General features: G+C 35.5%; 1 protein-coding gene across 2 annotated transcripts in view; it reads left to right on the forward strand.

The window, feature by feature from the left end:
- LOC149561928 (serine/threonine-protein kinase BSK1-like) overlaps positions 1-17556 on the forward strand; it is a 107081-nt gene that overhangs the window by 16029 nt on the left and 73496 nt on the right. For both annotated transcript variants that reach the window (XM_089825444.1, XM_089825443.1), the window contains exon 5: positions 11464-11597. In XM_089825444.1, the coding sequence (XP_089681570.1) occupies positions 11464-11597 (134 nt within the window). The remainder of the gene's footprint in view (positions 1-11463; positions 11598-17556) is intronic.

Genomic DNA, 17556 nt, shown 5'->3' on the forward strand with positions numbered 1-17556 from the left:
GGCAACTTTTTCATTACCACTACAATCGCTATATGTTCTTGGTTATGTCGTTTGGGTTGACCAATGCTCCAGCTAGTTTCCAGTTCTGCATGAGCCACATCTTCAATTGCACAAGTTTTTGTTGGTGTCCCTTGACAACACTCATTTACAACAAGACTTGGGAGGAACGTCTGAGACATTTGGATGAAGTATTGAGGATCATGGAGTCACAATCATTGTTTGCTAAGAGGTCCAAATGTGAGCTTGGGATGACTGAGATCTTGTACTTGGGTCATGTCATAAGTGCCCAAGAGGTATAGGAACATTCACACAATTCTAGAGTGTCCTCCATCCAAGACTGTCATGGAGATGTTTGGATTCTTTGGATTGTATAGTTATCACAAAAGGTTTGTGATGGATTTTCCCAGCTTTGTTTACCGTTGACAAACCTAATGAAGAAGGGATCCTTCCTTTGGGATGAGCAGACACAACTTATTTTCAACAAGTTGAACAAAGTTAGGAATATGTCCTTCATCTTGGAGTGCTATGCCTTGGGTTAGGATGAGCAGACGCAACATATTTTCAACAAGTTGAAGGAAGTCAGGAGTATGTGTTCAATACTGATACAACAAGACTTAACTTGGTCCTTCATCTTGGAGTGCTATGCCTTGGGTGAAGGCATTAGAGCGGTGTTAATGGAAGACTGTCACCCCATCGCATTTGAGAGTCAGAAGCTCTTGGGAGTGGAGCACATGTAATTCATAGATGATAAGGAGATGCTTGCCATTATGCTCACAATGGTGAGGTCTCGATAGTATCTCATTGGCGCAAAATTTGTTGTGTGGATGAACACAACATTTTGAGATATTTCTTGGTAGAGAAGGATTTGAACGAGTGACAACATAATGGGTGAGCAAACTCCAAGCTTATGATTTTGATATTGAGTAGGTAAGGGCAAGAATAATGTGGTAGTCGACACCTTGTCAAGAAGACTTGCCATATGTGCACTTTCACAAAATCTTGATAGATTGGAAGGCACACCTGCTAGTTGAGTACTCCAAGAATTCTTTTGCGTGCAAAGTGATGGATGGACAAATACAAGATGGTAGGTACAAGGTGGTTAACAACATCACCTATTACAAGGACAAAATCTATTTGGTACTTGAATTAAAGATGAAGGAGAAGATTTCAGAGGAAGTCTATGACTTGTCTCTCGTAGGACACCTAGGGTACCTCAAGACATATAGAGAAGTTTGAGGGAGGTTCACTTGGAGGGGATTGAAGGATGATGTCCTATACTACGTACGAGAGTGCTTCACTTGTCAACAGAGTAAATTCAAGTATACCTTGCCTGTAGGGTTATTACAACTCTTGACAATACTTGAGCAAAAATGGAAAAGCATTTTGATGGATTTTGTCATTGAGCTTTCGAAAGTGCAAGGGAGAGATTGCATTTATTTCTTGGTAGACCGTTTGACCAAATATGTGCATTTCTTTGCCATTCCACAGGAAGTCGGGAAACTCAAGTGGTTGAGATGTTATGCTTGCATAGCCTTTTGCTGAACATAGTTAGTGACTAGAACAACTATCTTCTTAGCACTTTTTAGGTGGAGTTATTTCTCTTGGCAAGAATAGAGTTGTTGTCGAGTATGAGCTACGACCTATAGATGGATGGTCAAACAAAGATTGTGAACAAATAGTTGGAGGGTTACCTTAGGAGCTTCTTTTTACCACAGCAAAAGGCGTGAGCCTATTAGTTGCACTTTGTAGAACACTACCACAACACTACCTATCACATGTCACTAGGTATGTCGCCCTTCAAGACACTATGGTTATGAGCCTTTGTCATTTGTGGATTTGACTTTAGGCAATATCTGTGCACCGAGAGCCAAGGACCGGCTGTAAGAAGTTTGTATATTCTAAGGGTTTTTAAGGACAACCTACAGAGGGCTTAGAATCAACAAAAGATGTATGCTGACTGACATGTGGTAGAGCGAAGTTTTGATGTAGAAGATTTGGTTTACCTTCGGCTGCAATTGTACAAATGATCATCCACGAAGAAAAGTGGTGCCAAGAAGTTAAGAATGTGTATAGGCCCTATAGAGTGTTTCAGAGGGTGAGTGAAGTTACCTACAAACTATAGCTTTATAAGGGAAGTCAGATTCATGTATTTCAGACAACGCGTCACGATTTCTGAGGAACTTCCACCCATGAATGAAGAAGGAAAACTTATTTTGGAGCTTGTAGAGATCATCAACATTAGAGAGATAAAGTTGAGGTCATGCATCATCAATGAGTATCTAGTTCTTTTGTAAGATCTACCAATTGAAGATGCCATTTGGTAAGGCAAACATATCTTGGAGCACCCTAGTTGCAATTGCTTGAGTGCAAGCAATTCTTGGGCTAGGAGGACTGTAATGCCCTCTACATAAATAAATAATTTAATTAAATATTATTTGTTTGTATATCGCCAAATTTGATAATAATATCTTTTAGGCCATTTTATTTTTATTAGTTAGATGTTTTGTCACGTCGGCCTGTTTGTAATCCTCTAGGATTTCCCAAAGCCCATTTGTAAGGCCGAGTTTTGCGCAGTTGTAAGTATTGTGAATTTGACGTTTTTTTTTTGTATTTGTGAATTCCAGTTAAAGTTCAACTTTGTCGTAGTTTCAGAGGTGCAAGACCCTCCTTATTCTGTATTTGCATTTTTGGTGCAAGTAACTCCTCACCCTATCTACCTATTGTTCCGAATCTATGAAGTAATCATTCGAAGACCAACTTGATGTAATGTTTTAAACATAAATGTAATAATGATCTTCACATATCTGATTATAGTTTGCATGTCTTTACCGTGTAATTTCTTGACCCCATTATTTCGTAGCCTTAGTATCTACAGATAATGACATACCCCTATGTGTGTACGAGGAAGTTGATAAATCTGTACGTAGATTGACTGTATGGTGTATGAGTGTAGAAGATGTTGTTAAGTGTACATTGGAGTATGACCACACGAGCATGGCTAAGGAGTTATTCAATGTCGATCGTACAGAAGTGAGGTGTCGAGTTAGGTGGTTGTACAGGGCTAAATATTGTACGGAGTTGTGCATATAGAGGTACTGTACAATGGGGTAAGGAGACTGGTATGGGTGTTGGGTGGAGAGTATGGTACTGTTCAATCATTGGTATCACCCTTTGGGTAGGAGGTGGGCTTGTCAAACTCACATTGTACCATTTGAATTGATAGAGGGAGAATTGCCGAACATTCGAGGGGCCATATAGGGTGTTGTGACTATCCTCAAAATATTACGTTTTGCACATTCTTCTCTTTTGCTGCCTCATACTCTGCAATATATTATAATACTGTTGCATTTGGTATAGGTGCATTTTTTTTCCAGGGCATTTTGTGACTCCACTTCTAGGGATTCCGCACAAATGATCTATCATACAATAAGATGAACTATTTCTTTCTACATCACAACCTCAAAATTTCTAATAGAATGCACCACCTCTAGAAGGGGTTATACAATATCAACATACTTCAACAAAGGAGAATCAGAATGGGGTTCAATTTTTTGTTTTACCTACGATGGAAGAGGTAGATGTCATTTTAGTTCCTTTTCATATGGAAAGAAATTATAAACATTCAATTTAGAAGCAAGAAAATGAAAAGTTCTAAAAAAAGGTAGATCTTATGGACAATGAAAGAGAAATGGAAAAAAAAAGAAAGAACTTAAACAAAAACAAAAGCTAATGGAACAAGAACTTACTTTTTCTATTCATTGTAAGCTTGCAAATGTGTAGGAATGAGCCACAAACACTTGAAGAAGATCCACAAATCAATCTACCAAATTCTACTTGCACAACCAAGCTCTTGCTCAACCCCCTATTTGCTCTAGCTCAAGACACAATAACCTATTTGCACACCACAAATGAGAATTAGAAGTCAACATTGTTGATGTATAGCATCAGCTGAAGTAATATTATATACATGCAATTATGATTTAATGAATTCTGTACATTCTTTAGTGAAATATATATATATATATATATATATATATATATATATATATATATATATATGTTTTTAGATATTCATAAAATGGACTTCATTCATATTGGGCTTATGCATTGGAGATTATCAGGGCTTTGTATCTACCACTGATTACTAATTAAATTGCCGCCAATTGCCATGGATATTAGGTAGTTATTGGTTATGTTTATGGTTGGTTAGTCATGCCTTCGTAGAGGCATGAACCTACATGACCTTTGGTCACATAGAGTCATGTCTCTATGGAGACGTGACTTCTCATGTTTATTTATATATGTGTGTGTGTGTGTGTGTGTGTGTGTGTGTTTGTTTGTGTGTGTGAAGAGATCGCTGGGAACTATATCAATTTAAGGCATACAAGTCCCAACGATCTACTTCTCCTATCTGCAGATTATAACAATTAAATTGTTTGATTAAGTAAAAACAGGTTTTAAAGGACCTGAAACCTTTACAAAAAAACAAAAGTCGAGATAAATGAGAGAAGTAAACATCAGAGAAAAGAAGCACAGGACAACATGAGACAGACCTCCAAAAAGAACAGCCACGAGATCACCCAAGAGAAAGCTGGAAAAGACAGCAAAAGAACAGTAAAAGAACAACAACCGACCAGCTAAGAAGTCTTTATCAGGTCAACAGCTTGATCTGCTAGAATATGCATATTTTCAGCAATGGCCTTCACCTCGTCCTTTTTGCTCACATCCTCATTCTTCTTAGAATGAGCTCGGGTGCGTTTGCTAGGTCCCTGAATCTCTACCACCAGAGGGGAGTCCTGCCCTTTGTCCTTCTCAATCCTCTTTTGAAGGATCTCTGAATAACAGTTAAATTGTTGATACTCCATTGGTGAATAATTTTGAAGATTACTGGACAATAGTCAGATCTGAAGATTGTATTATCTGAAATACAAAGACACAGGTTTGGATCATTCCTTCTATAGTACAAAGATATCAAGTAAGGATAATTATAGTTGTTACATTCTGATATAATAGTTTACTCTGTCAGTGATCCTTAAAATTAACATGGTATCAAAGCTATTCTGATAAGGAACTCTATTATTCAGAATTAAATCTAAAATCTCAGATTTATAAAATTTAAATTATATCCTTAAATCAAAATGGTGAATCTCATAAGGTTAGAGGATAGACTTGAGAGAGCATCAAAATTTTCATCATGGAAAATTCAAGTCATGATAATATTAAGAGAAATGTAATTAGAGTACATAGAAATAAACAAATCCATGCCTGAAAATGATCCAGATAAAATAACATGGAAAAGACACGATAACAAGGCAATGAAAATTATAATAGACTTTGTGAAAGATCATATTATTCCCTCTACATCCAGTCTTAAGACTGCATCTGAGATGTTCTTTACTATCAAAGACACATTTGAAATCAACAATACTAGTAGATTGCTAACCCTAAAACAAGATCTACTGTACATAAAGATGAATAATGGGGAATCTATTACATCCTATTTTCTAAGAATTTCTGAATTAAACGATCAACTTGCAACAATGGAAAATCGAGTTGATGACAAAGAACTTAGCATGATAGCAATAAGAGGACTTCTTCTATCTTGGGAAACATTTATTCGAGGTCTAAGCTCTTGACCTGAGCTTCCTAAATTTGAATTACTAAAAAATGAGTGCGCACAAGAAGAATCAAGATTAGTCTCAAGAGGACGAAGCATAAATCAAGAGGGAGACATTCAAGCTCTTCATGCAAATTCAAACAAGAAAAGAAAATTCAAACATAATAAAAGGGAATTTGACAAATCATATAAGAAACGTGATTGGTCCAAGGTAAGATGTTTAAAATGTGATAAAATTGGTCACTCTCATTACTTTTGCCCTGAACGGAAGAGAATTCAAGCAGCCCTAGTAGAAATCAAAGGAGAGGAAGTAGAGAAAGAGGAAAAAGAAAACTATGCATTTTATTTAGCTCTTTCAAGTGAATTAAACTCAAACAAGAACACTTGGATTATAGGCAGTGGAGCATCTCGGCATATAATAGGTTTTAGAGACAAATTTGAAAACTTCTCAGAAAACTTCTCAGAAGAAGTCACCATTGGAGATAATTCTACTCATCCTATCAAAGGTATTGGCTCTTGCTCAGTTCACCTAAATTCAGGAATTACTTTCCAACTCAAAAATGTTTTATATGTACCTAGTATAAAAAAGAATTTGGTCTTTATTTCTGGTCTTGATGATCAAGGATTTAGAGTCACTTTTCATGAGGACAAAGTTCTATTTTGGCCAACGAACTCTAATATCAAGAAAGCTATTTTTATTGGATTTAGAGATGGAAGTCTATATAAACTTTGTAATAATCAAAACTTAGCCTTAAGTCATGAAACCTCAAATTCTATCGAAATTTGGCATAGGAGGCTAGGTCATTTTCACTATCGTGCATTATCATCTATAGGAAAAATTGTAACATGATTACTTACTCTCAAAATTGATCACTTAAGCATCTGTAAAGGATGTGCCTTAGGCAAAAACACAAAGCAATCATTTTCTAAAAGTGTTCACAAATCAAAATGTATTCTTTCACTGATCCACACTGACCTTTGTGGTCCTATGTTTGTACCTTCACTAAACGAGTGTCTCTTTTTATGTAATTTTTATTGATTACTATTCTAGAAGAATTTGGATCTACTTCCTAAAATAGAAGGAATTGGTTGAAGTATTATCAAAATTCAAGGAATTCAAAGCTCTAGTTGAAAACCAGTCAAGATAGAAAATAAAAATACTAAGGTCAGACAATGGAGGTGAATAAATCTCCAAATTTTTAAAAAACTTTTGCATTACTGTTGGGATTAAGAGGGAGTTTTCTATACCATATAATCCTCAACAAAATGGAGTTGTAGAACATAAAAATAGATCAATTGTTAAATTAGTTAGAGCAATGATGCATGATCAAAACCTTCACACTTCCTTCCGGGCTGAAGCATCTAACACTGCAGTCTACATTCAAAACAGATGTCCACACTCAGTATTAGAGAGTACCACTTTTGAAGAAGTATTTACAAGCATTAAAGTAGATCTAAGTTACTTAAGAATATTTGGGTGTCCTATTTATATTCACATTATTAAAGAGAAAAGAACAAAACTAGAACCATCCGGAAAGAAGGGGATACTCATTGGATACAGTGAAACAAAGGCTTCAGAGTTTTTGTTCTAGGTCAAAGAACAATTGAGATTAGTAGAGATGTGAAATTTGAAGAAGATATTGCCTTTAGTATTTCTAAAAATAGTGATGAATCATTTACCAAACCTGTTCTTGAAATAGATGAAAATCACACAACAGAAAAGGGAGAATGATAGTGAACCATCTTTTACCACTACATCAAATCATGAAGATTCTGAAAATGTTAACAATAAAAAGAGGCCACTTGGGCTAGGAAAATGATAGAAGAGAATTATGTTGAACCTAATCAAGTGATTCGAGAAAGTAAAAGATCAAGAAACCAGTCATGCTATGTAGCATTATTAATTGAACTTATAAAAACAAAACTTTCAAATGTTAAAGAAGCACTATCAAGCCAACCTTGGAAAGAAGCAATGATTGATGAATATAATTCCATACTAAAAAATGATGTATGAGATGTTGAACCCAGACCTAAAAACAAATCAATTGTTTCTTCTAAGTGGTTCAAAATTAAGCATGCACTTGATGGTAGCATTGAAAAGTACAAGCACGAGGTTTCTCACAGGAAGAAGGTATCGATTATGAAGAAACATTTGCTTCAGTTGCTAGATACACTTCAGTTAGAACTATCTTGGCTATCACAACATGCAAAGGATGGAAAGTTCATCAAATGGATGTTAAAACAACATTCCTAAATGGTAAAATTGAAAAGGAAGTTTATATTGAGCACCCAGAAGGGTTCTATACTAATGACAATAAATCTCACGTATGTAAGTTAAAGAAAGCATTATATGGTCTCAAACAGGCTCCCAGAGTGTGGTATGAAAGAATAGACAACTATCTAACAAAGTTAGGATACTCTAAAAATGAAGCTGATCCTAACTTATACTTCAAAATAGATGGTGATGATATGATTATTCTTTTGTTATATGTTGATGACTTGTTGATAATAGGTAAAGAACATCTCATAAAGAAATGCAAACAAGAACTAACAATAGAGTTTGATATGAAAGATTTACGTCTTCTACATTACATCCTAGGATTGGAAATTTGGCAAAGGGTAACTACATTTTTTTGAATTAGAGAAAATATACAGTTGATATTTTAACAAAATTTTGGGTGATGGAATGTAAACCAGCTACTACTCCTATGGAAGTCAATTTACACAAACTGAAGGATGATATGATCAAATCTGAATCTACGGATCCTACTTACTACAGGCAAATTACTGGATCCTAAATGTATTTAGTGAATACTCGAATTGACCTATGTTAAGCGACTAACACCTTAAGCTAGTTTATGTGTGCACCGAAGAAGATACATCTACATGCAGCTAAATACATCTTGAGATAGCTAAAAGGTACTATTGGCACGGGAGTCAGATATGATCAAGTTAGCATCAATCTTCATGGATATTCTAATTCTGATTGGGCAAGCAGCCCTATTGAACGTAAGAGTACTTTTGGATGTTGCTTCAGTCTTGGATTTGGAATGGTTTCTTGGTTCAACAGAAAACAATCTTCAGTTGCATTAAGTTCTATTGAAGCAGAATACATTACCTCTTCTTTGGGAGCTAGAGAAGCTGTATGGTTATGAAAATTGCTAGTTGATTTGTTCAAAAGACCTTTGAAGCCCACCGTGATTCATTGCAACAATCAGAGTTGTATCAAGCTCTCAGCTATCCAGTCTTCCACAATCGTTCCAAGCATATTGAAATTCCTTATCACTACATTAGAGATATGGTGGATCGAGGAGTCATTCAACTGGAGTACATCAGTACTAATGAGCAAACAACAAATATCTTTACTAAGCCTCTTGCTAAAGTGAAGTTGGAACACTTCAGAGGAAAACTTGGTATGATCAAATTGTAATATTGGATATTGAATTTAAATTTTCAATTTATATGTGTTTATGCTTCTATTGTTGTTTAGTTGCATCAGATTAGTAATGAAAGGTGATGATCTTTCATAGACATATATATTCAGAAGGTAATCATTTGTGAGGTGACGATCTTGCAAATGACAGGCCTGTTATGATGAAAACTCTACGTATTGTTTCGGACAATTAGAGATCATTGATAACGAATGCATTATATGATTACTCTTGTTATTGTTTCAGACAATTAGAGATCATAATATATGTTATGATAGTTTAATCTGTCAGTGATCCTTAAAATTAACAAACATAAGCCTTTCAAATCCATTTTTTAGGGTTGTAGATGTCAAAAAGTCATTAGATTTGCAAAAAAACTTCAACTTGGCCACTGTCAAGCGCCAATTTGCACAAGTTGGATGGTAGCTCGTCAGTTTTGGGGGTGCTGCGCCCGGGTCCGACTGGCCCCTGGTCTGGTTCAAACCTGGCTTGTGTGGAATGGACCCTGTCCAGACCCACAGATGGATGGGACTAGAACCATAGACAAGATCGAACTGTGGCTGTTCTGGCAGCCAGTTTCGACCAATTGGATGTCCTAGATTTTAAGCAATGTTTTTTTTATGTTAGATCGTTACTAGTAATTCTGGTAGTTACAAATGGAAGGCTTTTAAGACCAGACTGTAAGCATTGAATTTTAATCTATTGAAGCATGAATAACATTCGTTTTTTGTTACCTTTTGATCATGTTATTTTGTAACCATTTCTTCTGGGCCTGCTTCACCATTCTGCCTCTTAAAATTAATAGAAGTGATTGTAATCTTTGAATCAATATGTCTGCAATCCTCTTCATGAAAATGTGTGGTGGCAACTAAGGTGGTTGTTAAGCATGAATCTCGGTATTCTCTGCTTTGATATTACCTTCCAGATGTTCTGAACCAGCCAAATACTCCAATCAAATTTTAGCAGCATTGACAGTTAGTGATTTGCACTTACTGTGGCCAACTCCTCAGTTCTTTTCATGGGCGATATAATAATGTTCCAAATAAAATTAACACACTTTGATAATTGCGCTTTAATTAATTCATGGTTGTTAAGCATGAATCCTGGTATTCTCTGCTTTGATATTACCTTCGAGGTGTTCTGAACCAGCCAAATACTCCAACCAAAGTTTAGCAGTATCATTGACAGTTAATGATTTGCACTTACTGTGGCCAACTCCTCAGTTCTTTTCATGGGCGATATAACAATGTTCCAAATAAATTAACACACTTTGAGAATTGACCTTTAATTAATTATGTTGATCTTCTGGCACCTTAACGAGCATCTAATATCATTTAAGATTATTATTACATTGATTTCAAACTATTGGATAAGATATAGCGTTAAACTCCTCATTTTACAGAGTTCCTAAAGCCTTGAAATGCACACCACTTCGAAAATTTCCAAGATTTTAATTCTGTTATTTAACTTTTTCCTTAAAAAAGATCGAAGAAGTAGCAGCGAAGAAGTTTGTATCTGCATAAAATAGCTTGGCCATTACTCTGAGCATTACTTGCCCCTCTTTAGGCCCCAATCCAAGCCCATGAGATATAGGTTCTTGTGAATGTTATTCATAAAATATGGGTTGATAGGATTGACTCAAAAACTATGCAATTTAATTTCCTCCCCTCCCCCTCCATCCCTCCATGCCCCCCATGCCTTATGCTGTGTGCATCATGTGAATGCAATGAGTGCTCTGTGGACCATCCATGCACATGAGATATAGGTTCATGTGAATGTTACTCATAAAATATGGGTTAATAAGATTGACTTAAAAGCTATGCAATTGAATACCGCCCCTCGCCAAAGGAAAAAAACATCACATAATTCAACACACTGCAGAAATACCACCCACTTGAAAAAGCTCTCAAACTGTTGAACTTAGTCTGCTCTGCATCTTTATATTATTTCCACCCCTATACAAAATATTGTTTTGATATTGGTGCAAATTGAAACAATTTCTTCAAAAAATTAATAAGTTTTGATGGGGTTCTATGTTTTCAAGGCTTCTGTTATTTGCACGGAAAGCTCCCCAACTAGCTCATAGCTTAATTCAACAGAATACAGTTCGTAATAAATATATAAAATGCAAATTTTGTACCCGTTTTACATGGACTTCAGATAGGATTGTGGTGGACATATTACCAGTGTAATCCATTGAGCAGTATTACCAAAATCTTGGAGTTAAGTTTACTGTTAATTGCAAATCTACATCAGTATTTAATTTTCAAAAATTACAATTGGTTTTGAACAAACTCTTGATAATCAATTAATTGCTATAAATCAACCTTTCTTATGTTTTCTGGTCCTCATCGCTAGCTTCTACAAGCTACTTTACACATGATAATCTCTTAATTGGCTCTAATACCTTGGCAGGGGAGAAGCAGACAATGGAATGGGCCATGCGTTTGAGAGTTGCATTTTATATTGCTCAAGCATTAGAGCATTGTAGTAATGAAGGCCGACCTCTATACCATGACTTGAATGCCTACAGAGTCCTTTTTGACCAGGTAAAATGCATTAATGCTTTCAGACCACATCGTATGTGCTGCTATTATTAAAGTGATACAATGTGTAGAAAGAATATATCTTCATTTGCTCATTAGAGAACATTCACAAACTGTGGTCCAACTTTTGATGTAGATGTGGGTTGTAAGCACCATGTGAATGAGCAAAATAATAACCCAAACATTTTTTTAAATACCAAGATGCAGGAGTGACCCAAACATTTTTAAAATATCAAAATTCAAAAGGTTACAGTGAGCAAGCAGTTTGTCTTTCATTATGCAATTTTATTTGAACTGTCAAAGGATAGTTGCTGGCTGGAATAATAACTTGTTTTTCTATCTTAAGTTCCATGGATGGTTCTTTTTCTTGATATCATGTTTGCCCATGCAAAAATTGTAACACAATCTGCAATTTCATAGAAGAGTAAACGACTTTAAAATCAGAAATGTACAACGAATTTCAACTTATGATATGTCTCATGAATATCCATTGTATTTGTGGTCATCCACATGTAGGAGAGTAGGATAGATCTTTCCAGCAAAGAATTGATGAACATTGCAAAGACATTTACTATGGCAGCATTAAGAGCTCAGCACTAAGAGCACTTCCAATTTCAAGAAATTTGCATAGGATGGAAACATCTGTGTGAGAGGGTATCATTTCACGAAGATAAGCTAAGGGAAGTTACAAAGATTGGGAAGCATCTGAATAATCTAAATCAGTACAAAGGGTTGGAAATGTTGGGGGGATGGCCGATAAAATAAAATAAAATCATTAAAAAATATAAAATGTATTTGAAAATAAGTGATTTGGTAATCCATTTGATATTCCTGATGACATAATATGAAGTTTGTAAATGCAAATTATAAAAACGCAAATTGCAAATGATGAAGTGATGGAAATGATAAAATGGTAAGTGAATTTTGGGTTATGTTCCTGTGGTAAAGTGTGATCTTTACGTTGGGTGGCTTTGTTGGACCCCATAAAGGCTCTAGGTAGATATTATTTTTGTTTTAAGCTCTTTTTTTCTTTGCATAAGTTTTTTGTTGGGAAGGGAATGGCCTAATATTCCAGAATATTTAGCATGGTTGGTCCCTGATCAGTAGTTTCCAAAGGGGGACATCTCTGGGTAGCAAAAGTAGTTAAAAATTGGGAAGCAGAGAATGTTCTGCTTGCATCCTCAAGAGATCCCCAAATGGAGGGGCATGATAATGCCTCTGGGGATTTCCCAGGGGTACTCTGGAAATAATTAGATACACTGTTAAAATTGATAACATTTGTGACTCAGTTATTTATTTTTAGGTTGGTGAGTGGGATTTTGAGTCCAGTCTTACTAGGTAGGGCCACAAATAAGGGACCGCATCCCTGAGATGAACACTCAAAATCAATGGGAACAGTCTAGATCCATGAGTACAGTAGCTCAGCGAGGGTCTGGAGCACTAGGAACTTCCAATGGACATGAGCAGCATCAATTTGAAGGTTCAAACCTGCAAGCCCATTGGATCAGCAAGGGCACAAAACCCATGATTACAATAGCCTAGTAGAGATTTGAACCTTGGTGGCAACAACAACAATGCAATGACCTAACCTTTCAACTATGGGATGAACCCCAACAGTTCTGATTTAGTTAATATTCATTTTTTATTTAATGATTCTCTACTTTATTGATGTAATTTGAGCTATCCACATAAGGATTTAGCTGTAATCTATCTTTCATCCTTTTGATGGGCCTAGTGCAGTCTGAACAGCACACACACATCAATACAAGACGTGTTTTTAGGGATATGTCTCATATGGAAAATGATGAATGTCGTTTAATTAATTTCATCATATTCATTCTTGAGGACAATCTTAATTCATAAAAGGAATAAAACCATAGTTATTGTAGTTTAGTTTTTTCTGCCTAATTTGGGATTTTGCATGATAGCTAAAAGTAGTTACCTGATAAGGAATGGATTTTGTTTCCCGCTGATGCTTCCCTATCTACATATACAACCATAGCTTCTGAGCTGTATCTCGATTAAAAACTGTGCTTTCTGTCTCTCTTGCAGGCACAACAAAAGGCTGAGAGATTTGTGGGATTTAGTTATCTTCGATCTTGTGTTTACATAGATAGCTATGTGGCATAACATAATTTTACATCCTTTTAAGTTTGCAGAAGTGCAGACTGTAACTACAGCAGTTCAAATTGAAGCTATGGATCTGGAAAATATTCAAAAAGGCATATGCCAGTATTTGTTGTTAATTCTTATTGAATGCTACACCAAGTTTCATAGATGGAATGGCAGTGGACTCGTTTCTGGGACAGAATATTGGGGAGGCCCTTTTTAGGGGACAGTAGAAGATGACTAGAAAAATTTGGAAAATTTAAAATTCGTATGAGACATTGATAAGGCATTCATAAGATTATGTAACCCATATGCCAGTATTTGTTGTTAATTCTTATTGAATGCTACACCAAGTTTCATAGATGGAATGGCAGTGGACTCGTTTCTGGGACAGAGTATTGGGGAGGCCCTTTTTAGGGGACAGTAGAAGATGACTAGAAAAAATTGGAAAATTAAAATTCATATGAAACATTGAGAAGGCATTCATAAGATTATGTAACCTTATACAATAAGCTATAACATTGCAGCTGCATTGAGATTCCACATCAGAGTCAACACACAAATTAACAAAGTCAAATGTTATTGCTTTAATGCACCCGGTTCCCCCTCCCAACCCAATCAGCTGCTTTCATGTGCGTGCAGAAAGCCCACCCCACTCTGCACCAATGAACCATCCCTGCATGCAGGGTGGGAGGGAACTCTATAGGGAAGATGCCTTACCTTCATGGTGGGGCATGTTATGTATGGAATCTTGAGCCATGGCGACAACTTAAATGGCTATGGCTCGCTATACATTGGGTAATAATTAAAACAGACCACCTAAAGGATGTGGTCATATATGTCTATATAAGAAGCGATGCTTTGTATATGTAAGAAGTGCTACTTTTCCATCTCCTAAAGGATGTGATCATCTATGTATATATAAGAAGCGATGCTTTGTATATGTAAGAAGTGCTACTTTTCCATCTAGCATGGGCTGAAGTGATTTTTATTGTTTGCTTTTTACAACTAGAGCAGGTGTTTGGGGTAGCACCCTCAGTGGGTAAGGGATAGCAAGGGGTCAGGATCCCTTGTATGTTCCCTGTTGTGGAACAGGGCAGGTTGAGATATTGAGCTCCTTCCATCAAGACCAAATTAAAGCCTTTGAGGCCACACAAACCTTTAAAGTGGATTCCATTTTTCAGAATTTGTCACTTTCCATGTTTGAAATATAGATCTTGAAGTGTGGTAAACCTTCCTTTAAGTGTTTTGTGTTATATTTGAAATTTCTATCATATTTATGATTTTAAAATTTTAATAGTATGGTTGATATACTGAAAATTCAAAGTTTGTTTTTAATCTGTTGCGGCAGCCAAGAACAAGAGCTAACCAGACCTTGTACCATCAGTAGTGTATTTTTTCGATTCAAAATATAGAATATGTGTCCACCTGAAATGTTTCAATCCATTTGCAAGAAATATCCTCTACCAATAGAGATCATGGAGTCTTCCAAAATCTCCATAAAATATCATTTGTTAATATCTCATGAAACAGTAGGGTTGTTCATCTCATTTATAATCTATAAATTTATAATATAGCTTCAGAGTTGGCACTCATTCATTTAAAATTTAAGTTCAAAGGCCATGCCAGAGCATTTAGAAACCTATGAATACCAACCTTTATTGATTATCTTGAATTCCTAGGAATCCTTTGCTGAATCATATTGGTTCCAGAGTTTTTTGTATTTTCTTTTTGAATGTTTTAGATTTCTGTAGCATGCCCTGAACATTTTAGAGTATAGTATATAGTGGGGAGAGATTTCCAGGGCATTCCTGCATCATTGGTATAGTTACGTGTGCAAAGGGGCAAGGAACACATTCGTGTGTATTATAGTTCTTGTTGACTATGCTTTCAAAAAATAATTTTCCAAGTAATTGGAGTATTTGTAGAAAACTATTTTACAGGATTTTACTGTGTGGAGTGTTTTAACAGTTAATCCTTAGGTCACTGGTTTTTCTGGAGTGCTTATTTCAAGAGATTCTCATGTCATGTACACTAGCAATAATCACAAGGTAAAGGGAACTCCAGGAAGAAACATAAGGGCTTCTTGCATCTCGAAGTCATGTTTTTGGATAGAAAATGCTGAAGATTTGTCAAACATAAATAGTTTCGAGCCATGTTTGCTCACCAAGATTATTGCAAACATTCACAAACTCACTTAATGATATGATGAAAATTGCCACAAAGCATTTACATGGAATCAGTGATGGAACCAAGGATTCAAATATAGTCATCTTGGACCTACGGACTTAATGCCTAAATTTTGCATTGAAATCAAGAACCATTCAACTTAAACATCTTAAGATTTGTCAAAGGATGAGACTGAGAGTAGGTAAGGAAATGCTCTTCATATTGATGTCTTCTCTTGACCATCTTGACTATAGTCATTGGGATTGAGCCCTACAGATATAGCATTTTTATAATGTTATTGGGATGTACTTATTTTTAGGAATGACTTTTGAATCTATAGAATCTAGTTGGTCTTTGGGTCTAGACTATTGTTTGCAAATTTGTAAAGTTGTTGAGTACTCTCAAAAAAGTTCTCGCACGGAGTTTTTGCAGGATTGACTTCCAACTTGCTGAAACATGGGAAAAAATGCTAAAAAATGCCCCAAAATATTTTAAAATATTGTATTTTTGCTGTCTTTTTTGCGTGCCTAAAACATGTCCCTTATAACGCATTTTTAGATTGAAAAATCTGACTGTAGACTGAAAAGCTTCCTTTGCTGCTTTATTTTTCTGAATTGCAAAGTTTTGTTGAGTTTCGCTTGAGTTCTTTTATTTGGGGTTTTCAAATTTTGTGTTTCTGAATTATAGTGTAGATTACTATCAATAATTAATAGTATCTTGTATATAATTAGCAAATTGGGTTCAAGTACTCAATTAGCTATAACCATAGTTTGAAATGTTAATGTTGTAGCTTCAGTCGGATTGAATTGACCTAGAGATAATCATTCTATGGTTATTGGTTAATCATTAATTAGACACTCTCATATATATATATATATATATATATATATATATATAGATATGTTTATATAATTGTTAGTATTTTCTAAATGGTTATTAACTTACAAATTACCATAGAGACATGTCTCTTCATGAGACAGGTCTCCTCCACTCATATATATATTCAAATCTGCACTTGGAACACAGATACCGAATGGGCAGTGCCATTACATTTGTAGTGATCCTGAAATCTCAACATGGTTTTAGAGCCCGACTGCAATTGTAGAAAAGAAGATAAAAATGATAAGAAATTATAATTTTTTTTGACAACTTTAAGATTTTTTTTAGGAAAGATAATGTTAAATAAGCCAGACTCAAAACGAAGAATAGGAAAGCACCAATGCTACCACACAACAAAATAGAAAGACATAGTGGGAACCAATAAAAATGACCAATCATAGGATATGATAGAGTGGCTACATAAATATCACAGATATGAATTGAATTGAAGAGATTTGGAGGACATGGGATACATCACTGGACATTCTCAGATATTGGAATAACGGTGGTCACAGAACAGAGATATATGATTGACTCCAAATAACTAGTGGCTAGGGTGAATTAGATTCAATATGATTGCACAGACTCCCCTATCAGCATAGATTTATGTGTTATCACAAAGATATTTACAGTTGTAGTTGGAAGTGCGTGGTACTAAATATCGTAAGTGAGAGTTGCAGTGAAATATGGATGAGACCTTAATATATAATTTAGTTAGCAATCATGGATCATTATGGTAATCAAGATAGAGTCCACCAAATATATATGAAGAACGAGGGTTATGAACAGGAATACATAGAGCCAC

This window comes from Cupressus sempervirens, chromosome 4, assembly GCF_028749045.1.
Source record: "Cupressus sempervirens isolate cs-2001-9-10 chromosome 4, ASM2874904v1, whole genome shotgun sequence".
Taxonomy (NCBI): domain Eukaryota; kingdom Viridiplantae; phylum Streptophyta; class Pinopsida; order Cupressales; family Cupressaceae; genus Cupressus; species Cupressus sempervirens.